The 18,200-nt window shown below is 35.2% G+C and overlaps 2 protein-coding genes across 2 annotated transcripts in view; both read left to right on the plus strand.

Annotated features, from left to right (window-relative positions):
- The first annotated feature begins 382 nt into the window (after positions 1-382).
- On the plus strand, positions 383-3,286 carry LOC144445342 (transmembrane protease serine 11D-like). Its single transcript, XM_078134881.1, has 4 exons — positions 383-462; positions 1,775-2,043; positions 2,553-2,701; positions 3,071-3,286. The coding sequence occupies exons 1-4, from the start codon at positions 383-385 to the stop codon at positions 3,284-3,286; spliced, it is 714 nt and encodes a 237-aa protein (XP_077991007.1).
- A 4,641-nt stretch (positions 3,287-7,927) lies between these two features.
- Positions 7,928-18,200, plus strand: part of LOC144445343 (H(+)/Cl(-) exchange transporter 7-like) — a 163,174-nt gene continuing 152,901 nt past the window's right edge. Inside the window, exon 1 of the mRNA XM_078134883.1 lies at positions 7,928-8,059. Coding sequence (XP_077991009.1) covers positions 7,928-8,059 — 132 coding nt within the window. The remainder of the gene's footprint in view (positions 8,060-18,200) is intronic.

The following is an 18,200-nucleotide window of genomic DNA, read 5'->3' on the forward strand; positions in this document are numbered from 1 at the left end:
AATTTTAAAAATTACTAATCAAATTCAAATAACCGTCATGTACCTTTAATTAGTGGTCCATATTATGGGTATAAGCAGCAGGGTAGTAACAGGTTGTAATCTTTAACTACCGATCGATCTTGAACTAAGCGCCATGTTGACTTCCAAAAAGGAAAGTTAATCACGTCACAGTGATCATGACGACAGAAATTCAGTCTCGCGTGAATTAGATTCAGCCCATAAAGTACAGTAGCTGATTGCATGATATATCAGTGAATGTGGCTCAGGCCATGGTGTTTGATCATTGAAATGGGACGTTATTATAATTTTCGCTGTATAACCTAATGCACGACTTTCACTTATTAGCATTGCATCTCCTCTCTCCAAAATGTAGGCAATACTAATGCAGTCATTTGACCACAAGTGTGGTGCTGTAATCCTAAGCGGTCGTTGGCTTCTGACTGCTGCAAACTGTGTATTTGGGTAAGTATTGTACACGTGACTTGGCCTTGGGTGAAATTAGTCTAGAGTGAAAGACTGGAATCAGACAGACTTCATTGGGCAGACCGATAATTGTGTGACAAATGAAGAGAAATGATAGAAAGTGTAAATAAATGGCACAAACATTTTATTGGTATCGGGTATTTAAATAGGGGGACAGACAGACAGACAGACAGACAGACAGACAGACAGACAGACAGACGGACAGAAATACAGACAGACAGAAATACAGACAGAGAAATAAATAAATAAACAAACAAACAAACAAACAAACAAACAAACAAACAAACAAACAAACAAACAAATAAATAAATAAATAAATAAATAAATAGGCAGGGAGGGGAAAAGACCACCTAAACACAAAATACGAAATTGTGAGAAAATTTACGAGTCACATCGATGTCGTTTTTCTATTCTGCTATTAAAGCTGTTTTTCTTGAATTTAGGGAGCCTTCAGTTATTACAAATGAGGGATGGACGAGGGAATGGGGAAGATAATCAGATTTTAAAATCGGTTCAAAGGTTTTTTTTACCTAATTAGGACAGGGTGACACAAATTTAAATGCTAGAATCGAGGCGTGCTTGCAAAGAAGTAAGTGGGGCTCAGACCACCATAGAAACACAGCGATTTTGGCAAATAGAATCAACTACTGGACTAATTTAAAGTTTGTAAACGAGAGAAAATTTCAATGAGTAGTTTTACAGCAATCATTGATTGAAGAAATCCAGTGGCAGTCATATTTGATTTTCCTCCAAATCATTTCTTCTCTGAAATCAGTGTATAGATAACCTTTAATACAATTTGGTGTGTAGAAGGAAAACTACTCCAACCTCCATGCAGCACATCATTGCCTGCTTGGAAACCGTTTGGGCCCCTCAAACGTTGTCTAGTTCCTATACAATTTCGCTACAACCATGGACGTATACATTTGTACTTCCATGCTACGACTCACAGTATAGTCAAGGTCCTGACAAAAGGAGTTAATTATGGTTCAACCCCATGTGAGCGAAGAGCTTAAAGCGCATGTCATTAGTAATAACGGACTGTCATCACCACTCATTAAATATTCATTAGGTACAGCTGTTTCGACGACGTCCAATATCCAACCAGGACTCCACAGCCAGCCCTTTTAAACTAAATCACATATACGGGGACGCAACAACATAATCATGCCATAGGAGGCAGCACAGGAATGTGTGCTGATTGCGGGCATTTGGCCATACTGTGTTTGATTTAGAAACCACAGTATGGTCATCCGCTGCTTGCAGCTTTAATTTATCTTGTTTTCGATAGGTACCAAAACAATCCACAAGTCTTCGATATCATCACCGCCAATCATAATCTTGATGTGAGAGACCCTTTTGAAAAGGTGAACGACGTTCGTGACATATACATCCATCCAGACTATTCCCCCCTTCGAAATGAATGGAATTTTGCCATGCTCAGAAGTAAGGGTGTCATACCGTTTAATGATGATTGGACACTGGATGTTTGTCTCCCAGCCCAAGATGACATTTTTCCTGGGGGCACTGAAGCCGTCATAACAGGATGGGGAGACACAGGTAATGCACAAGTGATTGATGATTGATTGATTTTTATTACCTGTACAAGAAATAATTACAGATCACTTGGAAAGAAATATATATACACAATTTATACAGGCAATGGTAGTCAGGAAATAGCTTTGCTAATCAAGTCTGACCCCAAACTAGTTGTGGGGTCATGATGCTTTTTTTATGATAACAGTAACAGCTCACAATCTTCACATGGTAACTCGGTTCTATGAGCCCAGTCGCTTAATTACTAGTTTCTCCCCCAGGTTCGAACCTCTTTTATGGGTAGGTGTAGCCGGTCATAAAAATGAGAGGCTGATACGACGATACAGGTTTTGAGGGTTTGATCACAATGTCAATTAGTTACAGTAAGCATATTTATCTTTCAAACTATGCATTGAGTTTTATTGGATCTTTGAACAGTTATAATAAGAAAATATTTTGAAATTTGAATATTTAGGTTAAAGAAGTCAATCATGATAATATTTCATTTATATGGCGCTTTTGTTAATCTACAGAGGGTGGCGTACTATCTAATGTACTTCTCCAGGCCAATATCACAGTGAACGACGATGAGTACTGTAATGATCCAAGTCGACATAATGGTGCAGTCACAGAGAGTCTAATGTGTGCTGGTACTCCCTCCAGTAACACGGATGCCTGTGTTGTAAGCATTGATAATGATAGTGTATATATTCTGGGCAGTACTATTGTTAGTATAGCCAGACTGCTATATCAGTAAATCACTATAACAAAATAGGTTGATGTATAAGAATAATGTTTACTTAGAAGACCACAAGACTATGGATTAGCAAATACAGCGATATAAGTTCATATTAGAGATAAAAAGCAAACACAAATCTAGGTCTTAACCACCTGTTATTATTTCTGACTCAAATTCATTTTAGTAGCATTACTAGCATTACCCCATCTCTCTTGGTTTGGGTAAAACAGTCATAAATGTACACAATATGTGTACTTTCAAATGAAAAGCAGACTCAAAAAAATAACACTTTCGTTTTGACCCCTTATTCAGGGTGATGATGGGGGTCCAGTGGTATGGTACCGACCCATACAGGATGAACTGGACCCAAACCCTGACGATGAGAGATGGTATCTGATTGGTATCAGTGGTGACCGTACAACGAGTGGAGCTAACCCTAACTGTGCCGATCCAGATCTCCCCGGCCTCTACGGAAACGTGGCTAGTGCAGTGTCATGGATTGAGTATATTTTGACAACTATTAAATAACCGGGATTGGTGTTATTTTTTCCCTTTTAGTCTTGTAAATGATGAACTATGTTACGCCGTATTTGATATCCAATAAAAATATAGCTAAAGTGAAGTTGCTTTGGTGTTTCATTCACTCATATCACGGGCATTGTTTTGACACAAAGCTAGCCATTTCAACTCTAGACGAACAAGAACAATAACAGAGACAGAATTAAGCGGTTTGCTCGGCAGGCATTGATGTGATGCGTGGAGGTTGGAGTAGTCTTCCTTCGACACACCAAATTGTAGGGTTATCTATACACTGGTTTCAGAGAAGAACATTCTAAAAATGATTTGGAGAAAAATCCAATATGGCCGCCACTGGATTTCATGATTGCCGTGAAAGTACGCATTGAAATTTGTTTTCGTTTACAAACTGTAAAGTAATCAAGTAGTTAATCTTTAATTTTAGCTGTAACTAATGAAATTTAGGCTGACCTTAATGACCTTGTGGAAGGCATTCGGTTGACATCTGGTAAAGTTGTGTATGTATTTTAATATGGATGTTCCAACTACAGTCAATGAAGAACAGAAGAAGAAAGTAGGCTTTGCAGGAATAGAAAAAATCAGAAAGGATAAAAGTGTTGCTTGTGTCACTTTGATTTTTCAAGTACGAAGCCGGGATAACAAATTCTATAAATTAAAAATCCAAAAATAAATATCTAATTCTCATCCATATATGGTCACTTTAAATCTTGGCAATATGGAGAGTTGGCATTTTACATAGGTTTTAGGTACGTGTGTGTATGTATATGTGTGTGTGTGTGCGCGTGTACCAGATATACAATAAAATATTTTCCAATATGTACAAAATACCGAAAATTGTTTCAATTGTGAAATTTTTCACATTATATCTATACTTTCGTAGACAGAAAACAATAGTATGCCGAGTAGTATGCCCGCATTTGTCGCCCTCTAGTGGCCGTATTCTATTTCACCTTCGTTTGAACACCGCGGTATTAAAGAAGAACGTCCCATTTACATGAAACAAATTTACCAACAAAACTATTATCAGGAAGCAAACTAAAGGAAGACATTCAAATAACAGTTTTGATCCCGGGATTTTTATTAATGAAATATCGCCAACTCTCCATTTTTTGTACTTCATTTTAACGTCGACGCTAGTAATATAATTTACAGCAAATTTAAACAACCTAATTTGCGCATGCTTAGTTTATAATACATTTTTGATTTTGTCCTCTGCATATTTACTAGTCGTGGTTTTTGCAGTGTTCTTCAGTGCAGTTACGGTCATTGCAGAAGCAACAGAACGTAATATCGGAAGACCGTGGAAATACTTTTAAGATATACTCCGGGGGGGGGGGGGGGGTAACTCCATGGGTAACATTACGGGGAGGCTCCTCACAAACATCGAAACCCAATGTGCGGTGATATCAATTTTATGCAAAAAGTATACCCTTTCTGATATCAAGTTGCATTTTAATTAGACTAAGTCACTAAAAGCCAGGGCTCCCAGGGGAAGCTAGCACTAGCTATAGATCTAGAGTCGCATGAGCGACGAAAGAACGGAAGTTTAGAAGGTAGATACACCAGGTTGAAATACTTCCAGTGTTGACTGCATAGTCTCTGTTAATTAACTAGTTTTGATTCACCCGACCCTTTCTCATACCACCACCTCATGAAAAGTATACCCTTTCTGATACCAACCAGCATAAAAAACAACAACCCATTTCGCGCGGACCCTCCCCGTATTGCCGTCTATGGGAGTTGCCCCCCCCCCCCCCCCCCCGTGGGAAAGACAAAGTTGCGTTAATGTTCGACATAATGTTGTAAAGCTATAGTCAATATCTGATATTAGCCTGGACTCCATCATGTGGATGGGGGATTTGTATTCGTTTTTTCCCCGCAATATATTGGGAAATGAAAATTAATTCAAAATCCCCCAATCGTCTGCACAGCTAGCTGGATTCTAGACTAGTCTGATACGGGAATGGAGCTTAGCAGAATCTCACCAAAAACGGTCTGAGTGTAAAGTGAAATGAACCCTCGCGATGTTTTGGATATATAAAACAATTACCAACATTAATAAATCAACCAAAGAACTGCATAGTGCTAGTTGCTAGACCTCGGATGTTCAAACGATACAATACGACACCCGACCGAACATCGCTATCGGGGATGGAACATCGTTCGGGCAAGCCCTCACTGCGAACTTTGTTCGCTTATCGTATCGGAAGAAAACCCGAACGTCTAGCAGCAAAACTAAGAACTGCAGTAATAGTATGAATTTATGTAACTCAAAATCGAATCAATGGTACAGCTTACGTGAATTAATTTATGGCGAACATCTAATAAAATAAAAAATAATGAAAACACAAGACTCGATACACAACAAAAGTAAGAAAACACAAGACAAAAGTTGTCCCGTTTTATAGATCCAGTAATCGATACGAAGAGAACATACTCTCTTGAATCTCGAAAACCTACGAAATTTCTATTCCTCGTGACCGCCACCAAATGGGTATCTTTCTAATTCATGTATCAATTCTCAAAATGAAACACATTTTTTTTTGTTCTCTCTGAATGCTCCTGATTACACTAGTAACAAGGCACACTTACTCTAAACTGTAACATTCAGTCTTTGCTCATAGGTGTTAAATTTGGTAAATTTGGAGGCGGATAGTAACGTATGTCACAGACAAGAAACAAACTTACTTGTCTGTGCGTATGTGTAGTAATCAATGGTGGTGCATGTAGTTTTGGCCTCGGAGCTGTGAGCATCTCTTTCACCTTGCTCCGCCGGCTTATAATAATTAGTGTGAGGTCAGGCCGTGCGACTAATCACGAAGTACAGTCCATGTTCCACTTTTACTCCATACCGCGCATACATCGAGTCTCCTTGTGCAGGTCTTGTGTAGTTTGGGAGACATTCTTCCTTGCCTATGGTTGTATGAACTAGTAAAAACTGGAACAATACGTTCAAATCTTGAATCTCCGATGCTTTTGACATTACAGTAATTAAATTCCAACACGTTAAGCATCGCAAATGATCATGAGCGTCCTAAGATAACAATAGGTCATATGTATCGGTATAATACTTATATATACACCCTGGGAATATGAGGGTCTATGTATGTAATATAATGTATTATGAGCGTCCTTGAACATGAAACAAAGGACACTTAAACTCGCTGAACTCAAAAACAGTTTCATGACCAATACAATGAAACATACATACATACATACATACATACATACATACATACATACATACATACATACATATATACATACATACATACATACATACATACATACATACATACATACATACATACATACATACATACATAAAAAAACTTGGTAACCATTAAAGTAAATGTTTATACTGGTTGTCTGAGATGTTTGGCAATATTTTCACAGCGTTAACATTACTATGTAACCATGGTAATAGATCACTAATTCACCCATCCTCTTTTTTTAATGACAACGCTGCTGTACTGTAAAGCCAAATAAAAAAAAAAGTTGTTTGGTTCCGGTTAGCCGACACCACCTAGTTTTTCTCTGCCGACCCTAAACCCTAAAGTATTCGAGAAAAATAATAATAAAATCGCGAAAATCGTGAAGTCTCGTAAGAAATAGTGGATGCGGAAACTGACATCAACTTAAAAAGACAATATAAAACTATTCTTCCAATCTGTAATGGCTGTACATCTGATAGGAAGAAATAAACAACACAGCGACCATTTGGAAAAGAATGGAAAACCTGAACTAGACCTAACCCACACATGAAAAAAAAAAATACTACAATAAAATAAAAAAATCTACCTACCCCACCTATTTTAAAATTGAATGTAATCGGAACCAACACAAAAACGCTAAAATCTCACAAACAGTAAGCTTATCCGAAGTTTATCATCCAAAATTGTATTGCGTTTGTTTTTATATCCGAGAATGTTGACTATATAATTCTAAAATTCGCTTTCGTAAATCATTGTAGAACGATTGCGACGTTGTATTTGTATGATTTGAGATATTTAATGATAAAATATTGAAAAGCAGTGCCGCATCGTACGTCTGATGATCCCGGATGAGGATACAGCTCCCTTATTAGTTTCTCCTATGTATAGTGAGTGGAGCAAAGAAAGTACAAACGTAAGGTTATCCCTAGTGATGCAGTGATATCGGTCAGCTGCAAAGGGTTGCAGGATGGAGTAGAGAACGACCAGGAGAGAAAGGGTGCACTTTTTACCATTCCGTGATTTGATAGACCCTCTGGATGTTTACTGGAATGTTTGTGGGCTGTGCCTTTATTATTATTAATTGAGTCGTTTCTCTCTTGACGACCAAACCATTTGTATCTGAATTGTATTTCGATCGATCGACACCGAGAGAGGGAGTGCGTATGTTTTACGAGAGAGGCTGCTCTAACATCAGTCGGTCTGAAAATATATCGTTATTTTAATGTGCATATATTCCCACCGAAGCCAAAATCTGGGCAGTATTTCTAAAGGATCTGCGTCTGCGCTTATATTACATCAGTACGGAATATCCCAACCTGAACCTTTCTTGACCTTGAAGTTACTGAAGCTGGGGGCGAAGTGAGAAGTGTGTGTTGACTGCATACCGAGACGTCTTACGTGAGGCTCGTAGAAGAAAATGGCCGGCTTGCTCGGAGCAGACTTGCATGACTACGAAGATATCAACCAGCTGAGTATACGATCATACACGGAGTTATTAGCACAAGAACGAGACAGAGATGGAGAATTGGAACACATTACGCCGCGACGGGTAAGAAAAACAAATTATTTATTGCAACCTCCCATTTGTAATGTACATGTTATAACTTAAAGTCAGGAATATTTTTCGAAAGTGACGTACTCGAAAGCAATTTTCTAAATATTCATTTTTTAAAAAAGAAGAAGAAGAAGTTGATTTTACTTGGGATTCCACAATTTTGATATTTGACCGGATGTATTTATTCATTATTTGAAGATTAGCGAGGTATCGAAGGGTATGAAAGGTCAAGATAATACCAAAGCATCTTTACTGAATGCGTACGCGTAATCGATACAACCTCATGCGATGAAAAACTCTCCACTAGTTAGTAGGGACGCTGTATTACAGTATTCTAAAAATCGGTATAATTAAAATAATTTATTTTACATTTTGTTTTACAACAATTTTCATCTAACAATCCTTTTTCTCAAAGTAGTCACGTACGGCAGTATTTTTTTGGGAACAATACCATCCTGAAAGTTTGAGGCCTTGCTGTGATAACAATGAGAAATTCTTTTGTATTGCGAAATCTGAATAACACTCGGCAACGCACGATAAACGTAAACAACACTGGCGTGCAACTTTTTGAGCACGGAATTATGCAATTCCTGTATAACGGTTTTGATGTCCGTTCATACTTTACCGTTACCCCCTTTCTTTACTTTAAAAAAAAAATAGTAAAAAAAAATGTTGTCCTCCGTGTGTGTCTTCTCTCATTTTGTTTCACACGGCAATCGATGAGAACTCCAAACATAGTTGGAAGGAAATATTACACAGTACAATGATAGTTCCCATACAGGTGTGGTATTTAAATCACCTTTATATTGATTTGTACATAAAAGACAACCAATTCACTGATTTGTACCAAGTCACTGCAATGAAGGTTCAGTTGCATTGAATGAGCTCAGAGTCTTTGAGAAATTATTGATTTTCCAAATCTCATTGTTGTACAGTAATAGAATTAACTACTCATTGTCAATAAGTTCCCGCCAAAAAAACTTCATTCAGGAGATTCCCCCTTATCCCCCGATTACCTAGGTTCATAAATTTAAAAGGGGCGATAAAACCCAAAAAATATGAAGTGCGATAACTACTCAAGTTTACCACCAAATCCCAATATTTGAATCCACCTTGAAATCTCACTTTAAGTCATTTACAGTTGGACTGGTATTCTGTAAAGGCCTTAAAAAAATAATTGTTTGTTTCCGGCTACCCGACCCCACCTAGCTTTTCACTGCCGACCCTAAACTTTTTTTAATGTATTCAAGAAAAAAATAATAAGATCGCAAAAATAGTGAACTCTCGCAAGAAATAGCGGATGTGGAAACTGACATCAACTTAAAAAGATAAAATAAAATTGTTCTTCCAATCTTTAATGGCTGTACATCTGATAGGGAGAAATAACCAGCACAGAGACCATTTGGAAAACAATTCACACAGAAAAAATAGAATAAAATAAAATAAAAAGTCTATCTACCCTACCTACAATGTATTCTAATATTGAGCGTAATCGGAACCTCAATTTTTTTTTATTAGATGTAATATATTTAAAGGGCAGGGTTTTTATTTTGCACTGGTTATGGAATGTATAAAATGTAAAATCACATTTAAAGGCCCATGCTTCAATCCCAGGTCCTCATATTACTACTATTTTATCAGTGGAGTGAGAGATGAGATACAAACTTTCTTTTGTTGAGGACTAACTTTTTTCTGTAGCTCTGACAGACAATTGTGTTTACGTAAACATTTTAAATCAATTCCAACTGTGGCCTTAAAGGTGCACATTCTGTAACTAGAACAGTTTTTGAACAAGTTTGGTGAGACGTGATGTCATAATACCGTACACTTTGACTTGAATCACCTGTGTGTAAAACATATAGTATGGTGTACTGAAGCCAATCAAAGTGACTTTTGGGTTTGTACATAAAAATCAGTGACCTCAATGAATCACAATTCCAAGACTTATAGATGAATTACACCTCTAATTGACATGTACAATATCTAATTATTGGTATTTGAACAATTTTCAGAGAATATATTTAGATATTATTCTCCAATAGTTTTCTTCATTCACCCAAGAAAAATATGAGTGACCTAAGGGGCCTTGTCACTACTTGTCTAGCAACTTGTAGTGACAACCCTTAGGTCATTCGTATTTTGAATGAAGAAAAATATAAAAAATATAAAACAGCAGAACCAGTGCCGTAAACATGCATTGTCATAACATAGATGCGCATTGTGATGTAGAATGATCAGAGTATATATTCCATACTATTATGTTGAATTTGGCTCATGCATGGTACAATGTTGGTTGTTTGATTTAAAAACAAATAGATCTCAGTATTAGTGCAGGGTAAAATTATCGAATTGATCAAAATAAAACAGAAAAAATAAAATAAATAAATAATTTAAATGATGATAATGACAGGTGAATAATAGATGAAATGACACAAAATGTTTTAAAATGAAAAAAATAAAAATAAATGAAATGAAATAAAGAAAATAAAGCAGTAATGAGCTATAACAAGAAAAATTGCAACAAATAATTAGTTGTTACAAATATCATTGTAGATAGAGATATGCATGCAAAAATATTTTGACTGGTTTACTTATACATATTGACATGTATAAGGCTAGATGACTCATAAATATGCTAATATCGGAGTCACTTAAAGTTGAGATAGCAGCAGCTTTTATTACCAACAATAAAAAGAATTGCTCAGAGACTTGACAGTCAGCTTTGATAATTTTGTTTACCACAAATGACATCTTGATCATAAATGCCAAATATTTGGGTGATAAAAAAATATGAATGGAAATTCATTGTAAATAACTTTCACTTATTCTTTCCTTCCCAATTCAGCGCACTCCGCTGTGCCTTTAGTGTAGTTCCTATATGATGCGTTACTATCACTTAATTCCATCATCTCCATTCATGTATAGGGAAAAGTCCTTATTATGCTGGGGAAAGGGTAAACGATGCATGTCAGTAGTAATCCATCACAGTGCAGTTAGTTAGTTTAACATTTAGACAATTGCTCATTAACCGAACTCTACCTCTCTCCAGTCTGAAACTAAAATCGTGTGGGGACAAAATAACGTCATCACTTTTATATGAACACAGTCGGGGGTAGCACAGATTTCTGTGTTAGAATAAGGACGTTTTCTATACAGGAGTAGAGATGATGGTAGTAATCATTATATAGGACCTATACTACTGTACATTCTACTAAATTACCATGGCAGTGCACTCCCACTCACTATAGCAGCAGACAGACATACTAAAATTTGAAACCCAAATTGTACATATAAATGCTTTGAAATATCACATGATCCTTCTGGTTAGGCCTAATAATAAAAATTGTGTGGTTCCGATTACGCTCAATTTTAGAATAGGTGGGGTAGGTAGATTTTTTATTTTATTTCATAATATATTTTTTTTTCTAGTTCAGGTTTTCCATTGTTTTCCAAATAATCTCTGAGTTGTTTATTTCTTCTTAGGAGATGTACAGCCACTACAGATTGGAAGAACAGTTTTATTTTGTCTTTTTAAGTTGATGTCAGTTTCCGCATCCACTATTTCTTGTGAGACTTCACATTTTTTGTGATTTTATTATTTTTTTCTCGAATATGTAAAAAAAAGTTTAGGGTTGGCAGTGAAAAGCTAGGTGGGGTCGGGTAACCGGAACCAAATAATAATTTTTTTTAGGCCTTAGCTTCTTACCTCTCCCTTCATGCAAGTGAAATACCACTCATGAAGTCAACAGACTTACTTAAGATTTACCCAAATTGTACTGTTGAAATATCCACCTTCATCCCTCCCTGGAATTCCTACCCCTATGCCAGTTCCCCTCACTGAAGCAGCAGACAATGCTAAGAATTAATACCCAAATTGTACATGCTTCAGTAATACTGTTGAAACAATCCCCTCCCCTCCCCCAACCTCCCTCAAATTTCTTCTCCTAATGCCAGTAGAGTTCCACTCACCAAAGCAGCAGACATGCCAAGATTTGATATACCCAAATTGTACATACTGTTGAAATAATTACCTCCCCCTCCTTCCCCAACCTCTCTGTAATTCCCGTAGAGTTCCCCCGCATGCTAAGGTTTGATACCCTAATTGTACATACTGTTGAAATAATTACCTCTCCTCCCCCAACCTCCCTGTAATTCCCGTAGAGTTCCACGCATGCTAAGATTTGATACCCAAATTATACATACTGTTGAAATAATCACCTCCCCTCCCCAACCTCCCTGGAATCCCTCTTCCTGATGCCAGTAGAATTCCACGCATGCTAAGATTTGATACCCAAATTATACATACTGTTGAAATAATTACCTCCCCTCCCCCAACCTCCCTGGAATCCCTCTTCCTGATGCCAGTAGAATTCCACTCATGCTAAGATTTGATACCCAAATTATACATACTGTTGAAATATCACTTACAGATATTCTTGTACTAAAGTTATTTCAAGTTGAGATAGCAGCGTGACATTATCAGAACACCACCAGGTCATAGATATTCAATAACAATCTCTGACATTTGATATTTGGAGTTTGTCAGTCAACAAGACTTATTTGATGTTCTATAAATTAAAAGTTGATATCTTTTTAGTTACCTGATATTGCAAACAGAGACACTAGTGATCCCGTGCTTGTTATTATTAGTGTAAAATTGTGATGATGGCTCAGGGTGGAATACCCTATGGATTAAGAAAATTCACCTTTGAACACGTACATATTTAACTCCAAATTAGAATCCAATTCTCTATTTATTACTCCTTCCCTTCTTTCAATTTTTCTTCACTGCATTCAATTTTGACTGTAAAATTCACCATCCCCAAACTTACCATCCCAGTTTGCAGCAGAAGAAACAGCTCCCTCCTTTTCTTGGCACGGAATTGGAAAATCAATCTCAGATTGGCTTTCCAAAAGTCAAGAAACTAGCAATTAACTGTTTGTCTGGTTTTAATATCTGTATCTAAATTACTGATCAAACTGGTGCAATAGTCACTTTTAGCTCTGTAAGTTGGTCAAATTATTTTAAAGAAAAAATGAAATATTAACATTGCAGTAAGATAACACTCAAACACTGGATGAATTAACTTTCAAGAAGGGTCAAAATTTGGTAAATTTTTCTCCAAATTTGATAATTTTTTTCTCCAAAATTTAGTTTAAATGCCTTCAACTTCAGACTGGAGACAAGTATATACACTATACATACTAGAGTGGTGCAGTAAATGAACTATATATATATATATATATATATATATATATATATATATATATATATATATATATATATATATATATATATATATATATATATATATATATATATATATATATATATATACACTAGTATATAAAATGTAATAACTAGATCATAAATACAACAAAATCAAATATAAAAACCATTTCCAAAATATTTTAATAGCCTCAAACTGTAAATAAAAAAATCAGTACTTGGTACTCTAAAGTTGAGAACAAAGCCCTACAAGAGCCCCAGCTAATACATTGAACACTTGCCACAGGCCAGGCTGATCATATCACCGTGGTAATAAATAACATTTAAAAAGTGACTTAATCCTTTGTAAAGACCACTGGAATGTTAAACAGTATTTTAAAGTTGTTTAGATGAATAGAAAACAGTACAAACAACAAAGTTTAATGATGGTATTCAATTTAGACGTTTAAGGGGAACGTATTGTGTTGCAATATGAACAAATGGTTTATATGGAAACCTAAGAAACTAGCGTATTGACTCAGTGTAGTCAGTAGTGTGATTACACAGTAGTCAAACTGTTGCCAATGGTTGACCTTGATAACCCCTTCCATTACTGCAACAAAAAATATGGAAGGTCTTTTTCATGAAATTTTGTGTATTGTTATCGTTTTTACTTCAAAATTTTGATAACATTGAAATGATTGCAATTATTTCTATGATTTGAGTCTAAAATTAAGTTGGTATCTGATAAAAAGTTACAGGAAAACAAGAATTTTTGTTCAGTAATTTGTATGGAAACTATAGAGCCTGCACTATACATGAATTTACATGCTAATTGCAGTTTGAACAAATAGTTTGTCGAAACTTAAGATACTAGTGTGGCTATACTGAGTACTGTTGATGTTGACACCCCCCCCCCCAATCACTACAACCTAAAAATAAAAATATGAAAGGACATTTTTAATGAAAATATTGGTTGTGATAGGCTTTTAATAGTTCAAAATTTTGATAAAAATTAAATAGTTACAATTATTTCTGTGATTTCAGCCTAAAATTAAGTTGATATATGATAAAAAGTTACTGGAATACAAAAATGTTTGCTCTGAAATTTGGAGGGAAACTATAGAACTTGCATTGAAGCAGATCTATATATCTAGCTTGTTGCAGTATGAACAAATAGTTTGTAGAAACCTAAGAAACTAACTAATGTATTGACTCAGTATAGTAGTAGTGTGGTTCTACAATATTGTTGGCATGGTCGACCTTGATAAAACAACAACAAACAAGCCATTATTGCAACTTTAAAATAAAAAATATGGTAGGACATTTTAATGACAATTTTGTGCATCGTTACAGTTTTCACTTCAAACTTTGACGAACAACAATTACTTCCATGATTTCAATCTAAAATTAAGTTGATATCTGCTAAAAAGTTATGGAAAATTAAGAATTTTTGTTCAAATATTTTGGAGGGAAACTGCAGATCAATCACTAATGCAGATTGCTCTTAAAAAATAGAATGTAGCTATCCAAGAAATTGTATTGACTCAGTGTATTGAAGTGCATCATTACGCTAAAGTCAAATGCTTTCAATCACTTAATGATCTTGATGACTTCTTCACAGTGCTTTTGTCTAAAATGTGATGACCGACTTCGCTTCTTATATGGAAGTTTGATAAATAAATGAGATGACGTCGACATTTAGGAAAAAAAATTGTCATCACATCTTGAATGACCATTGTATCTGTGAATCTATTCCAAAATAGTGGTGATGTGTGCCAAAAAGTTACAAGAAAAGAAAAATTTGTGAAAAGTAACATTGGTAGTTAAGTTGAAGACATGCCAAATTAGTAGTTGAACAAACACATTGTAGCAATCTAAATGACTGTGTTTACTCAGTGACAGTGTATAGTAAGACTGGCATTTACACAGTAGTCAGATGGGCTTCTTATCAGTTGACCTCAATGACCCCTTCACTTTGAATATAGGAAAAATATAAAGATATATGGGCCATTACAATCAGAACTGCAATAACTGTGATCACACCCAAACAAACATTTTGTCACCAACTTATATATAGAGATTGTATTTATCAGTTCAAATGGCCTTGGCAGGAAAGTGTTGAATTTGCATTGAATAAGAAGAAGACATATCGATTGCTCTTTGAACAAATACTTTGTAGCTATCTAAGTGACTGTATAACACTGTGTAGCAAGATGTGGGATTACTGTAGTTGACCCAATGATAACCACTAGCATATGTCACTGATCAATTTGAGGTTAAAAAAGGTCATCTCCATGAAACTCTTGATAGATGTTAACAATAATATAATTACGTTTTCATCAAAATGTTGAGAGCAATTGATGAATAAGTGTTATTTCAGTATATCTGCATCAAAATAAAGCTAAAATTTTCAAAAAAAAATCACAAAATTTTGGCAACAAGAAATTGTGTTCAAAAAAGCCATCGTGTCAAAAATTTTGCTAGATGTTAATTTGTACTGATGATAGGATTAGGTTTTGACCAAAATGTCGGTAGTACTAAATGAACGATAATTAGTTTTGTAAATCTGCTCTATAATAAAGATGAAATTCACCCAAAAATTAAAAGATACTAAGAAATGGTGTTTGAAAAGGCGATCTTGATTAAAGTTTGGAGATTGGGAACAAATGATTTAATTACTTTTTAACCCAAATTTTTGACAGTAATAGATGAATCATATCTATTTTAGGATTTTTGCTCCAAAATAAAGCGTAAAAAAATTATCGGATCACAAGAAATTGTGTTTCAAATGGCCATCCTTATGAAAAGCTTGGATTGATGGATTGTTGTACTTTTATGTCAAAATTGTAATAGCAATAGATATAAAATATATTACTTAGTATTTTTGCTCTAAAATGAAGCTGAAATTTTCCCAAATGTTCCTGGATGACGAAAATTTATGTTCGAATGATAATTGTATCGTAGTATAGAAAAGACGAATATAGTAGAATTGCTTTTTGAAGAAATAGAAAATGTAGTTTGTAGCCATAGTGTAGTCATATATCTATAGTGTTTACATAGTGCAGCAAGACATGCTTTCGAGAATAAATATTTCTATTGAGGGACCGCAGTAACCCAACCGTGATTAAGGCTTTTATATTTATGAACAAACATGGAACTTATGATTACTTTATTTTCAGGAGATGTGATTTTCCAAGAAGTAGAAAGTGAAATTCGCCTTTTTTTTTTAAGGATATAATTTTCACCAAATTAATAAAATTAGGGAGGTATGTAGGGTCACTATGTTGAAAGAGTATTACATGTTGGGGGTTGGTTTTTAATTTTTAAGCAAAAAAAAGAAAACGCAAAAAAAAAACCGCAATAAAAATCATCAACAAATCAGTGAAAAAAATACTACATCATATATCAGTATAGTGTGCGCAATTTTATGGAAATTTATCGCAAATGCAAACAAATAACTTTTCACTGATTACTTCTGAAGTTACCTAATGATAGCATACATTTTTTTTGTAAACTTAAAAATTCTATCCAGGCAAAGCATATTTGATTTACCGTTTCCTTGGTGTTGGAATGCTTACAAAACAAAGTATTTCACAGGAAAGAGACAAAGCAAGATCAGGTGTACGTCAGACATTTTTAGAGATAAAATCTGAGTCTGATTGATAGATGAACCTAAAACATCAAGTTAAGTACGGTAAAGATAAGACTACAAGTCATTATGATTAGTGTTCATCAAATGTTGTATTTCTCACTGAAAGTCTTAAATTGTTATCACGGGCAAGATAAGCCTTCGGGAAGGCCGCATAATATCGCACTAGCTCAACAAACGAACCTTGTTCGTTTAGATCAAAATCCCCCCTCCCCCTCCCCCTAACTGAACGTTCACAAGTGTGACATCAATCGTTTATATATGATGTAAAATATGATGAAAGCTGTAGTGGTCACAGTACTACGATTGATGTAATGTAAAAAACATGATTGTAAACAAATACTGCCAGAAACCCAGCACCACATATATCACATTAGAAATAAATTTTTATCAACTTATCAACATCTCAGTAGTAAATACAAATTTAAAGCTGTTATCATTGAAGGAGTGAAATTTTGGCCAAAATTTGGTTAGAAGTGCAAAAATGAAGTTCAGCAATTGCATTGACACCAGACCCCCTCCCCCTAAACAAAGAAAGTTCACATATTGAGCTTGTGTGACATTGTGCGATTGTCCCTTACAATATATTTGTACATAACCAGACACTGTGATGATGTCTTTATCCTAGGTTTTGGAACCATGGTAATAGAGGGTTTTACGTTATGTTTTGGAACCATGGTAACAGAGGGTTTACATTATATTTGGGAACCCTGGTAACAGAGAGTAGGGATGCGGAGGGGATGGTGGTGGTGGGGGGGGGGGGAAGGAATGGGGACAATTAAAATTTGTTGGGAAAGCCTGAGTGTAAAACATAAAATGTTGTGATTATAGTCAAGAACACTGTTAAAACAGTACTAACTGAATATTTAATTTATTCATAAACCAAAGAAATTAACAGACTGATTCATTCATCCTTATTATAACATTATTAAGAATATCTTAGTAATTTAAAAGACCCCCCAAGTTGAGTGAATTTTTAACCATATGATAACGTAACGATACAAGTACATTTCCAAGTGCAATGGAAGGCTATTGTGTATTCAAAGTGATATGTTACTGTAGCTTAGTAGTTATATACATATAAATACTGTATTCAGGTATCTGTCTACTTTTTGTCCTATGCTTTAAGTGTTACTTGGCAGTTTTAAGCCACACTGGAAAAAATTCTTGTATCACAATGCCATTATATCAAATTACTGAGACAGTGACGCCATTGTCACCATTAATATAGTAACTATTCTTGAAAAAGTATTAGGCCACACATACTTAATGCT

Source organism: Glandiceps talaboti, chromosome 14 (genome assembly GCF_964340395.1).
Source record: "Glandiceps talaboti chromosome 14, keGlaTala1.1, whole genome shotgun sequence".
NCBI classification, from domain to species: domain Eukaryota; kingdom Metazoa; phylum Hemichordata; class Enteropneusta; family Spengelidae; genus Glandiceps; species Glandiceps talaboti.